The 19,812-nt window shown below is 40.0% G+C and overlaps 1 protein-coding gene across 1 annotated transcript in view; it reads left to right on the top strand.

The window, feature by feature from the left end:
• SHQ1 (SHQ1, H/ACA ribonucleoprotein assembly factor) overlaps positions 1-19,812 on the top strand; it is an 86,544-nt gene that overhangs the window by 2,370 nt on the left and 64,362 nt on the right. The window contains 5 exon segments of the mRNA XM_004325714.4: positions 2,719-2,783; positions 4,470-4,592; positions 5,592-5,752; positions 11,701-11,813; positions 18,277-18,404. Coding sequence (XP_004325762.2) covers positions 2,719-2,783; positions 4,470-4,592; positions 5,592-5,752; positions 11,701-11,813; positions 18,277-18,404 — 590 coding nt within the window.

The following is a 19,812-nucleotide window of genomic DNA, read 5'->3' as shown; positions in this document are numbered from 1 at the left end:
TTAATCCATCTATCTGAATATATTGCATTTCCCTACTTCTTCACTCTTTCGTTCTTTCGCTTGATTTATCGAGCTCATGGTATATTCCAGACTCTGTTTTTGGTATTGGGGATGTGGTGGTGTCTTACGTAGTTTTCATTCTAGTGGGGAGAGAAAAACAATAAACAAGTAAACATATAACTACAAATTGTGGTAATTTCTCTGAAGGAAAGTAAAGTGCACTGATAGAGAATAAAAAGGAGCCTGGGTTTATTCAAAGTGGCCAGGGAAAGCCTTTCTGAAGAGGTGACATTTAAGCCAGAACATGAAGAATGGGTAGAAGACGATGATGGTGTTAAGAAACATTTATTGACTTTTTACTTCAGGTTACTGCTTTATGTAAATTATCTCACTTGATTTTAGGACAGTCCTACAAAGTAGGTTCTGTTATTTACCCATGTTACAGATGAGAGCGCAGAGGCTCAGAGAAAAGATATTAAATGAGAGAGGATTGTAAAATAAATACAATACAATAAAAATTTCAAAATAAAAACCACTTGCTTAAGTTTGGGAGTTTTGATGAAGACAAAGTAAGAGGACGTGTGAAGCAATTTAAAGAGTAGTTTTAATACAAATTCATCCATTCCTTGGGTAGCAGAGGCTCGGGAGTTGTGGGTCTGAGCACACTTAAAGTTCTGTGACTTTTGGCAAGTTATTTAGTCTCAGTTTCCTAATCTGTAAAATGGAACTAATATTAGTGATCTTAAAGAGTTGATGTGAGGATTGAGATAATACATGCATGATGCTTATTACTGTGCCTGGTAATTATGTGTTCAGTAAATGGTGGGTATTTTTATTAAGAGCATCTTACTGTTGCAGTTATCTGCTGCTAAATAACCAGTCAAGCCTAATGGTGTAAAACAGCAATCATTTAACTCCCTCTCTTGGTTTTTGTGCCTTAGGGATTTGGTAAGGGGTTGGCTGAGCTGTTCTGGCTTGAGGTCTTTAATTTAGTTGTAGTCACACGGTGACTAGACCTGGGACAGGAAGGGCTGAAGCAACTGGGGGCTGATAGGGTGGGTGGAGGAGGGAATCTCTTCTCGAGTGGTCTCAGGACCTCCCTGTGTGGTCTGTTTTCATGGTCTAGTTTGTGATTCCTTCAGGGAGTTGGACCACTTCCATGATACCTGAAGGTTTTAAGGGCAGATATTCCAGGGAGCAAGGCAGAATCCATGTCATCTTTTATAACCTAACCTCAGAAATCACAGTGTCACTTCTGCTATATTACATGGGTTAAAACAGTTCCAGAAGCCCACTCACTTTTAAGGGGAGGGGACATAGATTGCACTGTTGGGAGGAGTGATGTGAGATGGACCATCTTTGGAAATACAGTTTGCTACAGTATACCAGAGATGGATAAAACCTCACCCCTGTCCTTGAGGAATTGAGAGTCTAGTGGGGAAGGCAGATCTGTGAGCAAATATGATTTCACCATCATGCATGACGAATTTAACTCTATAGTTACAAAGGGTTTAGGAGAAGGGAGATGATAATAATAGTTTACAGTTTCTGAATGCTTGCCTACTGTACTAGCCACTAAGCTTTTTACATTATCCTTTCTTCCTCAGAGTAACCCTAGGATAGATTGTTATTTTTCCCTTTTTATAAATGATGAATATGAGCCTTGAAGTTAATGAACTTGTACCAAGAAAGTTACAGAGCTAGTAAATGGCACAACTTGGACTTAAGTCCACAAATGGACTCCATTCAGATTCTGAGAGTAAAGTTAGTGTTTGTATGCATGATAACAAACTAATTTATTCGTAACTGAATCTTTAGATTGAGTTTAGAAGAGATTTTTGTTTGGAAAATGTGTTGTAGCTTCAGGAAACATTGGGATCAAAGGTAGGTAGGTTGGAAAGCCCCGGACCTTTTGGAGTCTGCCAAGTTTGATGATGATGATGGTGATGATGTTAGAATAGGTAGCATGGAGGAGGGGGATGTGGGAGGAAAGGAGGTTCATATTTTAAGTTTGGAGTGGAATGGAGCTGGCCTCATGTAGTACTGGTGAGTTTAAATTATCTAGTCAGTATCAAGGCAGCGATAGAAGCTTTTTTAATAGAAAAGTGACAATCAAATTTCTGTTTTAGAAGAATTCTTTTGGGGCCTCAGTGGAAGACTGACTGACCCAGAGTAAAACTGCAAACAGGGAAATCAGTTCATGTCCTTTAGTAGGACAGAGGGGGAAATCCCCATATGGTATTAATGAGATATGAGACAAACACTTTTGCTTTCTGCCTTTTTTTGAACTACTTAACAGTAGTAATTTGCCCAATATAAACAGTTGGTTTTGTTGGTTCTTTATTCTTTCTCACTTCTTGATTCTTTTTTTTTTGGAAGCTAATTAGTACACTTTTATTGAGCCCATGCTGTATCAGGCACCAGGTATATAAATAACTCTCACTAGGAAGGGAAAAAACTGTAACAGTAATGATATCTAATATTTATTGTGGCTTTTCTTCTTAAGTGTTTTATCAGTGACAGCGCCTATTCAAACAGAAAGATGAGTCACCTCTGATTTCTTTCTTCTTAGCTAGAGAAGAAATGTAAGTTATTTAGTTTGTAAAATTTAAATGCTAGGATTATCCTTTTAAAATTGTTGATGTTTAATATCACGGATGGTCCCTTATGATGCTTTGTAATTTAAGGACTTCATGAGACCTTTTATTACATCTGCAGATTAACCCTTCCTGGAAGAATTGTAGAAAATGGAAGCGAGCAGGGATCCTATGCTGCAGATAAAGGTATTGCCTTTGGAATTTTTGTTAGTTTTTTTCTTTGGATTCTTCCTGTTGGAGTAGTTAAATAATAATCTCATGTACTATGGGGACCTTTAGGTGTATGGCAAGTGCAATCTGCCCCTCTCACTCTTTATCGTTTCTTAACGTCCAGTGCCTGTTATTCATGGATTTTTAACAATTACATTTCCTCAGTCCTTTAAAGTACTTCACAATATTCTTTAAAGTAAAGTTCAATTAGTCATATACTCTGGCTTTGCTGTCTAGAAGTTTTATTTCCTACTTCTCCCTCCATTTAGTAAGTTAGATTGTTGGAGGTGACTGGTTAGAAAAGATGTGGATGATTTTTGTAAGTTGTGAGTCGAATGTTTCTTTTTCTTTTTAAAAATTTTTTTAATTTGTTAATTAAGAAATTACAGTTTTCTTTTTAAAATTTTATTTTGTAATTGAAGTATAATTGATTTATAATATTGTGTTAGTTTCAGGTGTACAGCAAAGTGATTCAGTATATATATATATATATATTCATGTTTATATATATATATGTATTTGTATATATATTCTTTTTTCTTGTGCAATTTTCAGTCTTAAAATTTAATTACATGTAGGTGAGAGAGAAACTGTCCATAGGGGGCATTTAAAGGCTGATTGAATTTTCTACTCCTAATTGATAAGCCCTTCATTTCAACTCGTCTTGAAACCATTTATTTTCCTTCTGTAGAAACCACTGGATTTTCCTTTGTCACTGGATCTGGAGTAAGAATAAACTTGTGTACTGTTGTGTGATTTATTCAGTGACTATTTATTGACCTCAGTGAACTAGGGTAAGGGAGGAAAGATGGGATGAAAGAGTTAAATGACAAAGTTCTAACCCATAGCACAATATAACTAATGTGGTAATAAAGTATAATGAAACTGCCTTTCTAGGTAGTAAATCTGCTTTTAATTGCAGTAAGTTGCATACAGGAGTAAAGTTATTAAATCTTGAAAGTACATGGGGGTTTAAGAAGGTTGTATATGTGGAAATATTTGGGTTTAGTTGTAGCTGATACATTAGAATATGGGTTAAGTGCACTGAAAGAGGTAAACTGTTTTAAAATGTAAGAGTAGTGAATAATGTAATCCATTCATAGGCAAGCCTAGATGAAGCTGATAAACCCAGTCAAGGAAAGAAAAGGAGTACACAGATGGAATCTGGGTCTGCGTTAGACAGACTTTAGGGATATATTTCTTGAGATATCAAGAACTTTATCAAGCCGTCATTGCCTTATTTAAGATTCCATGTGTATTTGAAACTGCTGCTCTTCTTCATTGGATTAAATATCCTGATTTCCCCCCCCCAGTCCAGAAATAAATCTTATGAGTAGCTACGGGTAACCCTAAGCTATTGCCTTCTCAGGCCATTGCATTTTTGACTTGAACCTTTAATAATATAAATAGGTGAAGGTGATATTGGGTAGGATTTAAGCATTCTGTGGCTTTAACAGATTAATTTCTCATAGAGGTGACAGCTGAAACAGTAGTTCTGAAAAGTCCTGTTTGAGCCTTTTTCACTAACTATATAATAAGGGTGTAATTTTGGAGCTCTATGTAATAGAATTACAGTTTACCAAGATACCTGTTTCTTAGCTGTATTTGTGAAGTCTTCGAATTTTTAAATCTAGCTAAGCATAAAACAAATTTATCTTTAAGGAATTTTTACCATTCGATTGCCCAAAGAAACTCCTGGCCAGCATTTTGAAGGGCTGAACATGTTAACTGCTCTACTGGCACCAAGAAAATCCAGGACTGCAAAACCACTTGTGGAAGAAATAGGTATGTTTATTGCCTTTGGGAGGAAATACAGGTAAATGAATATTTGGAATGCTGTGTGTTTCTAGGGGAAAAGGGATATAGCAAATAGGAAATTGGAGAAAATACTTCAGGTGACAAGATAAGGAAGTCATGTGACACCATGTGAAAATAGTTCATTTGCTGACACATAAGTTAAAGACAGAAACAACTCTGTTGAACCTGTAGGTCAGTCATGTTTTGGGACGAATTGAAATAGCATCTCTGTGTTTGGCGAAATATTGGCCTCTTGAGCTAAAATCAGAAGGTTACGATTCAGTGTAGTAAATATAAAGTGGATGCTGCCTAGGTCAAGAAATGGAACGTTTCCCACATCCTGGAATCCTACCCTGGTTATTTCACCCTCCTTACTCTCCAAGGTAACCACTACCCTCAGTGTAGCCTGGTTTTGAATTGTATATATAATTCATACAACAGGCGTTGTTTGCTATCTGGCTTCTTTCACGTAACATTTTTTGTGAGATTTATCCACATATAGCTGAGATATGTTTTGCTTTCATTGCATTTATTATTTATGCATCCTGCTACTGATGGAACTTTGGGTTGGCTCTATTTTTTTTTTTTTTTCGCTAATAAGATTAGTGAGACTAGGGGTGGCTGAAATAGGTAAAGGGGATTAAGACGTACAAACCGCCAGTGACATAATAAGCAAGCCACAGTGATGTAATGTACAGTGTAAGGAATATGGTCAATAGTAGTGTAATAACTTTGTAAGGAGACAGATGGTGATCATTTCATAATGTTTGCCAATGTCAAATCATTATGTAGTACACCTGTAATGAACCTAGTATGGTACATTAACTGTATTTCAATTAAAGAAAGAAAAAGAATAGCGGGTCTATGCATATCCTTATACATGTCTTTTGGGGTACATGGGCAGGCATTTTTTTCCGATACTTTTTCTTCCCCAGGTTGTACCTAGGAAATCCAATGCTTTAACAAATTAGTATTTCGCACATTTAGGTGCTTCTGAGGTTTCTGAGGAAGGAGTAGAAGATGACGATGAAGAGTTTGATTGGGAAATTGAACAGTCCCCCTATGAAGAGGTACCAGAAAGTACTTTGAATCCGGAGTGCCGCTATGGGTTTGGAAACTTACGCTCAGGAGTGTTTCAGCGGTTACAGGTATGTCTTTCTAAAAGACTTTGGTATATACCAAGGGTTTTACTATTTGCGTATTTTAATTTCAGTTCTGCTTATACCTGGAGGTTTTTTATGAAGATTGTAGGAGGTGACGTATTTAGAGCACAAACCACAGCTCCTTGTACATAGTCGTTACTCGGACGTTCACTCCCTTCCGTTGCACTGGCTGTGCTGCCCAGTCTCACTGCGCTTACACATGGAAGGTGCCCTGGTCTCCTTTTTTTTCCACTTCATTTGCTATTGTGGACATGAAGTTTCCAAAATACAGAACAGAACCCCTCTCTCATCATACTTCCTGAAAAGCTTTATGTTTTATACCTCTAAAAAATGAAAATCGTATACTTGTGGCTTGATGTCTCTTCTGTTTTATATGTAAATGAGACAGAATATTCCTGGTGAGAATGGGTTTGTGGCTTTTGTGAAATTGTTTAGTTCTTGATATACAAGTAGGCACTTTTGTTTATTTACTCTTGATGGGGGTTGAATGTAATCTCTTGTTAAAATCTGATCGTTTGTCAGTTAGGCTAAAAAGGAATGACATTAGTCTTTCTGTTCCTCAAACATTCTAGTAAATTCTACTTCATGAATGAAGTGGAGATTCTGGATTATTTTCTATTTGTACTACAGAAAACAACATAATGGGGTCTTAATTTTTTTAAATGAAAGAAATGGTGGCGAACAGTGTTTTATTTTAACTTCATCCCTGTCTGGGTAGAGGATGTTAAACCTGCTTAGCGTGTGGTTTATTATAGTAAGACATATTTGAGTCTGCTAAGGAAAGTTAAAGGACCTATGTTTTAGTCCCACTTGTACCTCTGTTTAGATTTCGGATGCAGGCCAGTTATTTGACCACATAAGTTTTATCTGCTCTTTGTAAAATAGGGATAAATTTGCTCACCTACTTTATAAGGCCATTTGGAAAATTTAAGGAGATGCTACATTGTGAAAACTCTTTGACAAAAAGAATAGGATGCTAGAAAGACCTCTGCCCTTGAGAAATATAAAATGCTCTCAAGACTCCTTAAAGGGAACAAAATTGGGAGTTACTTAAGAGCAACTATTGCTGATGAGATACTTCGTTCAGAACCTTATGTTTTTCTGCTGAGTTATCGTTTCTCTGTATTCTCTCTCCCTAATCACACTCCCACGTCATCTCTGAGGTAGTAAGAGTAGAGTCAGTTTTTTCTACAGCAGAAACTACAGCAAATGGATCTTAATTGTTTGGCTGAGAGTATTATTAGTCTATTTGGGGATTACCCGTCTAAAGCTATAAAGGAATGAGAGAGAGAGGAAAAAAAAATATATATATATATTCTTTTTCAGATTCTTTTCCCTTATAGGTTATTACAAAATATTGAGTATAGTTCCCTGTGCTATACAGTAGGCCCTTGTAGGTTATCTATTATATATAGTAGTGTATATATGTTAATCCCAAACTCCTAGTTTATTCCCCCACCCAAGACCTTTCTCTGCTAGTAAACCAGCTAGAGGAAACTGAGACCACTATTGCATAAATAAGAGCTTTGAGAACATCTATTTTAAAATGATGTGTTTAAGAAACCACAGTTTTCTCAACTAGTGAGAAAATGTTTTCTCCCAAGTTTATAGTTTCTCTGGTGCTGCCTTTGGATGAGAAAATATCCATAGAGTTTTGCTGACTACTCATACTTTACTAGTATCTTTAGTCTCCTTCCACCATCACCCCTTTAAATGAAATATAGCTTCATTTTTCTCTGATGATAAAAGTGATATGTATTCATTATGAAAGTACAGTATAACAAAGAAAGTAAAACATCCTCTGTAATTCCAATACCCGGGTATCTTCTCTGAATTGAATAATTTAACCCTTTATTGGGGGAGAGGGTATAGTCCTTCATACTTTTTTTCCCACCAGCCATTTACACAGGGTTGGCTTGTGAGCATTGGTATTTTATGCTGATACTGAGATGGAAATAAAAATATGTGTGCTGAAACAAAATCTCTGTCACCCCCCTCCCCGTACAGACACGTGCGCGTGCGTGCGCTCCCTCTCTCTCTCTCTCTCTCTCTCTCTCTCTCTCTCTCTCTCTCTCTCTGTCTCCTTTCTGAAGTTGCTGCCAGCCACAGGGCGCCTTTGGAAAGCTGCTCTGGCTGCTCCAAGTCAGGGCTTCACAGCAGGCTCCTGGTGACACTGGCTGCCAGCAGCAACAATCCTAGAGTCTCTGGTCTTTAAATAGCTCTCCTAGCAGTGACCTTAGCAATGCTTTCAAAACAGAAAGAGAATCACTTTCACTCTGCTGTAGTGTGTCTTTTCTCATCCTCTTTTCTTCCTTCCCTTTGGTTGACAGATACCTTAGACTGATTTCACTACCCCAAGCTAACTTCACTTTTTAGTTCCAGTTTCTCTTGAGGGTCCAGTGGGCACAGGGCCGCTGCGGATGATCGTGCGAAGGACAGGCCTGGGCGGGGCTTGCACTGCTGTGGACGTTCACGTTCTGCGGGACACGAGCTGCGCAGCTGTGTGGACGCCCTGAGTCCGGAGGCTGGGGGAGGTGGGGGAGAATTCTCTTCTGGCTGTTGAATTCTCACTCCCACGGGAGCAGGGGCCTTGTCTGTATGTTTATTTCCAGGTCTCCAGCGCCCAGAGCAGCGTCTAGCCCAGAGCAGACCCTCACACGCTGTTTGCTGAATGAGCAATTTGAAAGTGAACACCAGGCAGGGTGCTGAGGGTACAGTAAGCAAGAAGACAGACCAGATCTCTGCCCTCATGGAAGATTCTAGTGGAGAGGCAGATAGTAATCGTCTAAAGGGCAAATCAACAAGATAATTTCAGATACAAGTGAAGGAGAAGGGGGTGATGTGAGAGCCGGGGCGGGGTGGTGCTGTTTTGGCCAGGAGGCCCCGAGAAGGCCTCTTGGAGGAGGTGACATTTGCTGAGTCCTGAATGACGAGAAGGGTGCTGTAAGCGCAGAGACTCAGTGTTCCAGAGATGGCAAGAAGTCTGGTGTGTGGCTCCTGTGTATTTGAGCCAGAAGGGGAAGGTAGGAGATGAGGTTGAAGTACAAGACGCAGCTAGATTCTGCAGCGCTTTGAGCCATGGTAAGAGTCTGGGTTTATTCTTGGTGCAGTTAAGGTTTTGAAATGCCTGGGGTTACTTCGGTCCAGTTATCCTCTGAAATGTGAGTCTGAAAGATTATACCCCGTTGTTGACCTTGTATCTGGTCCAGATGAAATAATGAAGCAGGACATTATAATCCTCCCTGGCTCCCCAATTTTTTTTTTTTTCTTACTACTTGCAAGTGAGGCAGCTGAAGAGGAGGGAGGGTATGTGCTCTCAATAGGAAGTCAGCGCCTGAGCCACAGGGAACAGCAGTGGAGCCAGGAGTCAGAGAGAAAGAAACTGACGTTCTTGAATGATCACACCCTGTACTTAGGCCTTGCTCATATTAGTTCATTTAACCCTTCTTACAGCCTATGGGAGACAGAATGCTGTCCCTCACCCCTGCCCCTGATGTCCCCGTACTGACCCCACGTACTAAGTACATGGCGAAAGGGACCGCGCACATGTGAAGAGGCTGAGGATCTTGCGATGGGACGATTATCCTGGATTATCCAGGTGGGCCCTGTCTAAGCACAGGGTCTTTACGAGAGGGAGGTCAGAGAGTCAAAGTGAAAACAGAGAAGCAAGCGCATGATGACGGAAGCCGAGGGAGAAGGAGCCTTGTGGTGAGGGGCTCCTAGGCCAGGAGTGAGGACAGCCAGCCTCTAAGCTGGAAAGGGCAGAAAAGCACACGGTCCCGCGGAACGTCCGAAAGGGAACCAACCCTGCCTTCGCCTTCGTTTTAGCCCAGTGAGACTGACCTTGGACTTGTGACCTCTAGACCTCTACGTTTGTGTTGTGTTAAGCCACATTTGTGGCATTTCGTTACAGCAGCAAGAGGAAAGTAGTCCCAGCCTTGTGACGGAGGCGTGTCTAGTTTGTTCACAGTGAGCGTGCTGAGGCTGAGAGGTTGCACAGTTAGACTGGACCTGGCTTCTAAATTCAGAGTTTGTCTAACTCCAGAGTCACGGTTCTTCTACCTCAACAGGCTGTTTTCAGAAATGTGTGTGTGTCGTGGTGGGCAGGAGGCAGGGAACTCCTTGGGGCTCGAAGGAGGAAACAAATCCGGGGACTGGAGGCTGCTGGGGAGAGGGACTTGGGGTCCCCGGGCAGGAAGCGGCTCTGAGTACTCATCCAGCGGAGGGGAGTCCTGCGGACACAGCACCGTCCTTGTCTCCCGCAGGGCCCGCTTCACCGCCCCTCCTGGCTCTGTGGCTGAGGAGCTGATGCCAGGCAGGTAAGGAGGCAGAGAAGCGAGGAAGAGTCCAGGCTGTCCTGCTCAGGGGAGAGGTGCTTCTGATGGGTGAAACTAGAGCTCTGAAAGCGTTTTCCCATGGAAGCATTGCTGCACACTTGGGAACTTTGTATCGTGAGTGCTCTATTTACAGTTTATTTTGACTTGAATAAACTTGCGGGCTGCCCCGAGATTCTCTGTTATTTATCATAGTATGTCTATAGGAAAATACATTCTGAGTCTTCCAAAAGTAAATTGTAAAAGAACTTTTGGAATGCAAATTTTCCTAAGCTTGGGGACAGCCAGTGATCTGATTTTTGCCCAGAATGTTTGTACTTAAAAGTATTAAGATGTTCTGGATGTGACTTCCAGAAAGTTCCCCGGGCCCCTTCATTGTACTAGAATGTGCTTATATTAAATGTTGTTGATGTTACTTGAGCTCAGTGGATTGTGATAGGGAAGAGAGATTTTTTTTTTAAGTGCAGAAATTATGATTGTGTGGGGAGTTCTGTATCCTAGTCTTTCCCTGGCCGATTCTGTGTAGCTGGTTTCATTGTAGTGATTTTGCTGTGCTACAGCTGTCGACTTTAAGCTTGGGTATTAGGCACTAACGTACCACTCAATTTACAAGTCTGTTCTAATGGTTTGCGTCCACGACTGTCTACCAACTTATTTCCCTTGACTTCTTTTCAGCTAATAGTGTTCAAGCTGCTTCCCGTTTGCCTACTATCCCTTGCGGTTGGTAGTAGGAAAGGGCAGACTGAAGAAAGAAAAAAAAAAGAGCTTTAGGGGTATTTTGCATTGTACAAAGTTTCTTTCCTTCATAATTCTGATCAAAAGAAAGAAGACCATGTGGCATTGTAGGTGGTTTTAGTAATACACCTGTTTTCTGTAGGGTTGGGCTTAGGAAACAAGCCATACAGCAGTATGTACTCATCCAGGTGAAGATGATTACAGTAAGGTTGAATATTACTTGGGATTGGATTTGTAAATTTTCAAGTGGAAAGTCATATCTATCAAAATTGCCCTTAACAATTCTCGTTAGGGGTGAGAAGGGACAAGGAAATAAGGACAGAGCCCAGAGTTGGCTTGGCCTTGGCGGGGGTGCGGGGTGGGGGGTCGACTGGATAGCCTGCATTTCTGTTCAAGGCGAGTATTTACAGGGACACGGAAGTTACCAAGGTTTGGTTTGCTGACGTGGCACCCCTGGCAGCAGCAGCTCTGTCTTGGGTCTAGAAATTCATTTCAACTTGCCTTTCCTAACTTTCAAATCTCTGGGAGTAAATGGGGGAATGAGTGCAGAATTAAATGTTCCTGTTTGCTTGCAGAGGATTACTCTGTTTTTCATGTTAAACTTTTATAGCCTTAATCTATGTTAATCAGTTTGTTTGTTTTAAGGATTAGATGACATAATTGATGTGAAAGCTTCTAACAGGGCCTGGCAGGTAGTAGGTGTCTAACAAACATTTGCTGGATTTGAATCTAAATGTCACACGTGGTATCACGGCTTACTGATCAATTAGATTCTTCCTGTGTTTGGGCATTTTGTACAAAATGAGATTTTTCATTGCTGAAATAGGAGATAGCAATTATTCTTTCTTTCCTGGGTGTTCTTAGGATGAATTGAGTGATGTTATCGATCTTAAGGATCCAGATTCCACCCCTGCAGCCGAACGAAGGCAGAAACGCCTGGCTGCTGAGCTGGCGAAGTTTGATCCTGATCATTACCTGTGAGTATTGAGGGATTTTTTTTTGTTTTGCTTTTTGGTTTTTTTGAGAATTGAATAATTTACTTGACATTGAGTATTTAAAAATTTTTTGAGTATCTTTTTAACTGTTAGGTATGTGCTTTTTTGGACTCTAGAATTTAGTGATGGCTCACAACCTTAGTTGACATTTGAATTAGCCTACAACTGTTATACCTCTGTGATCTTTGTAAGATACTGTTTTTCGTTACCTCATTGCAGCACCAGAGAAGTCTTTTAGTGTACTTTGAGTTTTTTCCTCGCCAAACTTAAAAATAGAACATCGCATTCATGAGAATAGTAGGTACCATTCTTTTCAGGAGACTCTTTGTTGTGATTAATGGTATGTATAATTGAAAACATGTTTCAATTTCTTTTAAGAATTTGAATCTACATGTCCCACGTTTCTTGGCTGATCCAGGGTTTTCCCAACACTTTCATCCACTGGCACCTGTAATCGAGGATCTGTTTCAAATTAACAAATAACTGTTCATTGGGGTAGGGTCTAAACAAAATCTACTTTTAAGTTTTGCTGTATTTCCCACCTGCATTAATTGTGTCTTGAGCCATCGTGTGTCTCTATCAGGCTTATATTTGTCTAAGGAACAGATCTAATTAACGGGTAGGTAAATAATCACTTGCCTCGGAAAGATTGTGATGTTTCTCATTGGCCTCGATAGCAGCACTTCTTTCAAGGAAGTGGTTGTCCCCGGGCCTCTGTGGGTACTCGGTGGCTTTCCTAGGATGTGAGTCGTGTTTTGATGTAGACCTCAATTACTATTCTTCCCAAGTTCCGGGCCCACGATTTTTAAACTGTTATATATGCAGCTGTCATCATCATATTCCCTTATACTTGTATAGTGCTCTCAGCTTGTCAAGTGCTCTCATGTGGTTATTTAATTCAGTTTTCACAACAGCTGAGGAAAGGAGGTTAAGGGACTCATCCAAGGTCACACCACTACTAAGTGGCTCGGCCAGGACTTGAAAAGAGTCTTTCCATTTGTCATTTTATGTTTCCTTTTCATGTACACTCTCAGTTTAACTGCTGTTGCTCTTGTGATTAACATTCTATCTCCTGTGACACAGTGGGAGACTAATTGGAATGGCAGAAATATATCCTGTGATGTGCAAATGGGCTGAGTGATGTGTAGTGATGAATGGGGGAACTCTTGGACATCCTGAGGGAAGCTGAGTAAGAGCAGGCTGGGTTATATTTTGGAGGACGTCTGGGAGATTCAACTCCATTTACATTGCCATTTCTAATTACCTTTATCTCTCCAATTGTGATTTTAAAGGTCCACTGAAGAATAATTTGAAGAAACGCATTTAAAATCAAGCTGAATATTTAAAGCAGAAAGATTTCATTGTCACCGAATTTCCCGGGCAAGCATGAGAACAGATTGAGCCTTACAAGACAGAAATTTCGAGTGGGAGGGAGCTTAATTAGCAGAACTGCCTATCTCTTCTCTTCTCAAACTCGAAGTATAGCGATATGGCCTGAGAAAATCAAGAAACTGGAATTTATACTTAGCAGTGTGATATTAGAAGCAGCCCTTATTTTTCTCCATCTTCTGGTTCTTTATCCAGAAAACCACATTTTCTTTAATAGTATGCATGAAATGTTCTTCGCATTTCTCCAGGAAGAGTTTTTTTTACACGAGTGACTTAAGTTTAGCCACAGGCAAGTTGGAGAGTGGGTGTCAGGAGATAAAGGTTCTTTGTGACTTTTCTGGTAGGAATAAGACTTCGGCAAATTGTCATTTTTGCGTTACTCATTATTTATATTAGCTGACTGACTCACCCAAATGTATTATATTAAATGAAGTGCAAGCAAAATTCTTTTAAACTTTCAGTTAAATTTTTTTAGCTCAGTGCTTTTTTTGTTGTTCTTAATGGTTAGTACAGTGGAAGAAAAAGTTTATTGTAAATTCTTATCTACCATGCAGACAGTACATTGCATGCATTGTATTAGACATTTATATCAATATACGTAAATGGGTACTACGTAATACATATATATGCCAGTGTAATACATAATATAAAATCTATTACGTTAGCATAATATATGACATTTTCAAGTTGTTTGACTCGTCCTCACAAGTCATGATGTCTCTTCATGTTGTCAGAGTTTTTAGGAGCTTAAGGAAAACTAATTTTAATTTCATCCTAAAGCGGAAAGGTAAATTGACTATATACAAAAATGTACACGTTTCAAAGGCACATATAAATGACTTCAGATTATTATTGTTTTTAAAATCCTCTCTTGTAAAGTATGGGTACCAGTGTGTGATTTTTTTTTGCCCCCTATGTTTTGCAGCCCAGCAGAATGCTGGGCATATAGATGATCCATAAACAATTATTTTTTTTTTACTATCCATTTCTTGCCTTTTGAGTAGTATTTTTACAGTAAAATATGTTGAAGGCATCTTGAAACATTCCTTCATAGTCCTTTCCCTTTTGCTTATTATAGCTAAGTTTTCATATTTCTCTTGCTGAGAGTGGTGTTTTCTTTTCCTTCCCAGGCAAAGTGTTTTTTAATTGTTGGCATATTTTTTACTTCAACCAGTTCATAAAATCTCATTTATTTCCTTCTTTGGGAGAAAGTAAAAGAATTTAGTCAACATTCAAAATATCTATGAGATAAGAAAAGGGACAAAAATGATCGTATAGCATTTGGGGTGCCTTTTTTTTGGAACAAGAGAAGGCCCTCTTTATTGTTTGTTTATTTTTTATTGAGATATATTTGATTTACAATATTATATTTGTTTCAGGTGTACAACATAGTGATTCAAAATTGTTATAGATTATACTCCATTTAAAGTTATTAAAAAATATTGGTTATATTCCCTGTGCTGTACAGTACATCTTTGTAGCCTGTTTATTTTATACATAGTAGTTTGTACCTCCTAATCCGGGGTGTTAAGTAAAATTGTAATGTACAGTGCTACACATGTGTTAAAGAAGATGACAGACTGATCAGGGTTCTGGATTTACTGAGGAAATCTCAAAATGACAAGTAGTAATTAGAAGGCTGAGAAGAGGATCATCTGCTTCCAAGGTGGCTCTTTATTCAAAACAGCAACCTTAGGAAAAAGCACTGGGATAAACATGTCACTTATTCATCCTTTCACGTACGCACTTATTTGTTCAACAAATATTTGTTTGAATGACTTCCGTGCCAGGCAGTGTTGTAGACAGCAGGGAGAGTGTGGTGAATACGAGGTAGCTGCCCTCATGCGGCTTACACTCTAGTGGGGAAGTGGATGGTATTTGGACTGTGATAAGTGCTATGAAGAAAAGCCAGGTTAAGGGTTTATAGAGCCACTGGGCATCTCACTGACTCCTTTGTTTCAACATATTCAAAATCGAACTCATCATGTTACCTGTAAAGTCTTCCTGAATTTTCTGCTTGGTGGAATGCCCTTTTTTTCATCTCAGTCACCCAGGTTAGATACCTGGGGTTCATCTTTGACTTCATTCTTATCCCACCCTTTCAATCAATCCTGAAATTGTACCGTTTATCTCCTTGCTCTGTCCTTCACTCCGTCTCTTCCTGGCCCTCATCTGTGGTCTGTGTCTGGCTTGTTGCAGCTGTCCCCTAACACCCAGTTGGCATCTCTCATTCCAGCCTGCACTTCTGCAGATCCATCAACCATAAGACTACCAGCAAGATGTCTTAGGTACTGAGAGTGAAAATCTGCTTAAACCCTTACTGGGTTCTCCTTTGCCTACAGCATAAGCTCCTAACTCGTTAGCATGTATAGAAAGTTCTCTGTGATCTGGACGCCACCTGCCTCTGTAGCATCTCTTTTGCCACCCCCTGCCCACATTTCATAGTATGGCGGTGACGAATGTTGGCATCTCCCCGCCTGTACTACACCGCTTCTCACACACTTTTTACTCCTGGTTTCCCTTTGCTGACTATTTCCCCACCCCATCCCGCTTTCCCTGAAAAACTTTGACTTACCCTTTAAGGCTGGGCTCAGTTGTCACCCCCTGGCACCCTCCCTTCCAAGTTGGCATAGGAGCTGCTCGTGTGTTATAGCTCATCTTGTTTTTACTGCATGGTTTTGTAACATTCTGGGTTTGTGTCTGTGGTTCCCGTTAAACTGTGGTGCCCTGAAGGGCAGGGACTGAGTCTTACTGATCTTCATCTGCCCGACCCCGCATATAGAGGGCCCTCAGTGAATGCTCGTTGAATTAATGGCATTTAAAAAGTTGAAAATAATTTATTCGGGAAAGTAGAACATCAGTTGACCTCAGATCTTGGGCATCATAAAGAATAAACCATCCCAATTTAGATGAGGGACTGTATTAGTGAGATTTTACTCAAAACACTTTGAAAGTTTTTGGGGGGCAGGGCATGAAGGTGGCAGAGATACTGTTCTACAGAAGCAATTTTCCCCAGTATTTTTCTCCTGGGGAGAAAACAGCGTCTTTTCAGATGGGCTCTTCTTCTACCCTTGACTTAAATGTCCTTGGTACCCCAGCTTTCGACACCCTTTCCTCACACTGTGCCACTTCTTTCTCCCTGGGCATTCTGTCCTCTTCTCTGGCCTCAGTAACTGTCTGAATGCTCAGGACTCCTAGGTGTCTCTCTTGAGCATCAGATTTGCATGTCTGACCGCCTGTTGGACAGGTCTTTGCTTGTATGTCCTGCAAGGACACCTCAAGCAGCCCATCCCAAAGCAGAAGCCATTCCCTCTCCAGTCGTGTCTGCTAACATCCCAAGTTAGCAGAGGGCACTGCGGTCCACCGAATTGTCAAGGCCAGTGTCCTGGGCAGCAGCCTGATCCTGACAGGAATTGATATTGAGAATTACTATTTCAAGATAATTGCTGTTCAGTTTTGTCCAATATGTGCCTTATGTCCTCAGTCATAAAAATGGAATGTTTGTATTGGTTAATAGCTTGGGTTTCAGACTGAGACTTCAGTGGATCCAAATTGTGGCCACACTTCTTACTGGTTCTTTGACCTTAACCATGATATACAATTTTTCCAACCCTCAGATTCTACTCATGTAAAAGGGGAGTATTAATAGCACCCCTTGCCTGTGGGGGTGGTGTGAGGATTCAAGGAAATAATTGATGAAGAGTACTTAGTGCAGTGCTTGGCACATCCAAAGAACTCAGTGAGTTATCTGTGATCCTTTTAATTTTAAAAATATTTCAGGGACTTCCCTGGTGGCACAGTGGTTAAGAATCCACCTGCCAATGCAGGGGACATGGGTTCGAGCCCTGGTCCGGGAAGATCCCACATGCTGCGGAGCAGCTAAGCCTGTGCGCCACAACTGCTGAGCCTGCGCTCTAGAGCTCACGAGCCACAACTACTGAGCCCGTGTGCCACAACTAGTGAAGCCCGCGTGCCTAAAGCCTGTGCTCCACAGCAAGAGAAACCACTGCAATGAGAAGCCCACGCACTGCAACAGAGTAGCCCATGCTCGCCACAGCTAGAGAAAGCCTGTGCGCAGCAATGAAGACCCAACGCAGCCAAAAATAAATAAATGAAAAATATTTTTCAGTATCTCAGTTGAAAGAAAAAATATTTAAGGTCACAAAACTGTGAGCTAGGAAATCCAGTTTACCAAAACACCCAGTGTCTTGAGGTTCTAATTACCAGAAATATAAATGAATTTTCCACCATGAGTTATGTACTTTTTGTCATTCTTTACCCAAGAATATCAGTTTCCAACTTTGAGTGCAAGACCATATAGTTTCTGAATAAGTGACCTCCAAGAGTATATTTTGAATGTAGCAGTTATTTTCCTAGTTAAAACTGAGAAAGTAAAGTGTGGGAAAATTAATTTTCTGTTCTCTACAAAGGTTGCTTTTATCTTTTGCAATAGTTTTAAATTAAGGAACTATTAAGATTAGCATAGCTAAATAAAATAGATTGCATCATGGAAGGAAACATGAGTGCACGTGCTAAAAAATAAGGGGTGTGTATGTGTGTGTGTGTGTGTGTGTGTGTGTGTGTGTGTGTGTGTGACATCTGTGGATATGTAGTATCCTAAATCTTCTCATGTGTTTATTTATTTTTTGTTGGTGGAGTTAAAAGATGCTTTCCTTTAACTATATAACCTTACAAAAATCTGTGATATTTGCAAACCTCGCACAAGCCCTAGGCTTCAGTCCATTGTGTGTTCAGATTCACTTCATCCCACATGGCTGTGGTACAGGGCATGGGACTTCAGAAGGGGACTGGTCTTCTCTGTACTTTCTGTCTAAAGAGATCACAGATGTCAAATATCCCTTTAGTCCAGTGCTTACTTTTTATTTATGACTATTAGTAACCACAACGAAAGTAATAGCAGTGCTCAGTCTTTCCTTGAAATGTACTTTTAGTCTGTATTTCTAGTGCAGATGTGATGAGTTAAGGTAAAATTTTAAAAAGTGAAAAACAGCCTAACTCTGTGTAACAAGCCCTTTCATATTTTTTTTTTCCCCAGAGCTGACTTTTTTGAAGATGAGGCAGTTAAACAGGTTTTGGAATATAATCCGTGGTGGATTGATCTGTATTCAAAAATGATGGCTTCTTTGGGAAAGAGTCAGGAACAAGAAGATCTTGCTGCGTTAGGTAAGAAACTCAAAATTAGGTCATTTGTTTACTGCCTTTCCTAAGCACACAATTATAATTGCTTCATAGAGTGAAGATGTTATTTTGATTTGTTAATTTTGGAAATGAGTCTTTATCCCATACTGGGAAATGCCACTCAATAATTACACTTACTTGTCTTGGAAAATTCTTTTGGAATATGTTTTACTTTTGAATCATTGGGGTCTTTTAAATTTTTTATATTTTTATCAAATTTAGGGACACTAACAGAATATTTGTAGCTGTTGAATAATCTGCTTGAGAGATCTGACCATTCCTCTGTGGCAAGGGCATTTGAGTATTAGAAATGGTGAGAAGAGACCCAGTTTTCAATCCCTTTGTCTGTTGAATGAATTTGTTAAGTTCTTCCTAGTTTTTTCACATGTGGTTTCATGTGGAAGCAGAACTAATTATCTTCCCTTCTGTACCTTACAGAGAGCAGGTGAGCCAGTTTTTACCAGCGAAGGCTGAGCTGGGGGGTTTTATGAGCCACGAGAGAGTGCTGTGCCATATTTAATATTAAGCTAAATGTTATGCACAGAGTCATTTCTTAGATGGGCCTTGTATTAACACCTTCTCTGAGTGGGAGGTTGGTGTGTTAAGTCCGTAAATTAGAATTAAAACAGTTTCTAGTAGGTCAGTGTTTTCTGTTACACTGATTTAGTTACACTGTTACACTGATTAAAAATACTACACCTAGACTTGTGGTGTGGTAGTATATACAAATGCTGAATTTGTATATACAAATCAGTATTTGTATATACAAATCACTTTGTAGTATATACAAATGCTGAATTTTAACGCTGTATACTTAAAAATTATATAATAAAAAGTATATGTATTAAAATTTTAAAAGTCTATTCTATGCAGTATTTGAGAATGAACAATTTTACTACCCCCCCACAAAATTTAGTGTTTAAATGAAAGGAATACACACACACACACACACACACACACACACACACACACACGGAAATACGATTTGGGTTTTTTTTTTTTTTTGCGGTACGCGGGCCTCTCACTGTTGTTGCCTCTCCCGTCGCGGAGCACAGGCTCCGGATGCGCAGGCTCAGCGGCCATGGCTCACGGGCCCAGCCGCTCTGCGGCATGTGGGATCCTCCCGAACCGGGTCACGAACCCATATCCGCTGCATCGGCAGGCGGACGCTCAACCACTGCGCCACCAGGGAAGCCCAATTTGGGGTATTTTTAATGCATATCCTGACATCTAAATATTTGCTTTAAGAAATGTATACACATAGATTCATATACACTCTCTTCTCGCTGCTTACTCCAGTTTGCAGTGTATGTTGTACCTCTTTCTTCAGCACTTACAGTCCTACCTGAGGCTTTTCATGCCTGCCTAGTGTTCTGTTGTATATTTGTTTCAT

Source organism: Tursiops truncatus, chromosome 10 (assembly GCF_011762595.2).
Source record: "Tursiops truncatus isolate mTurTru1 chromosome 10, mTurTru1.mat.Y, whole genome shotgun sequence".
Lineage (NCBI taxonomy): Eukaryota > Metazoa > Chordata > Mammalia > Artiodactyla > Delphinidae > Tursiops > Tursiops truncatus.
This window is presented reverse-complemented; position numbering and strand designations above follow the sequence as displayed.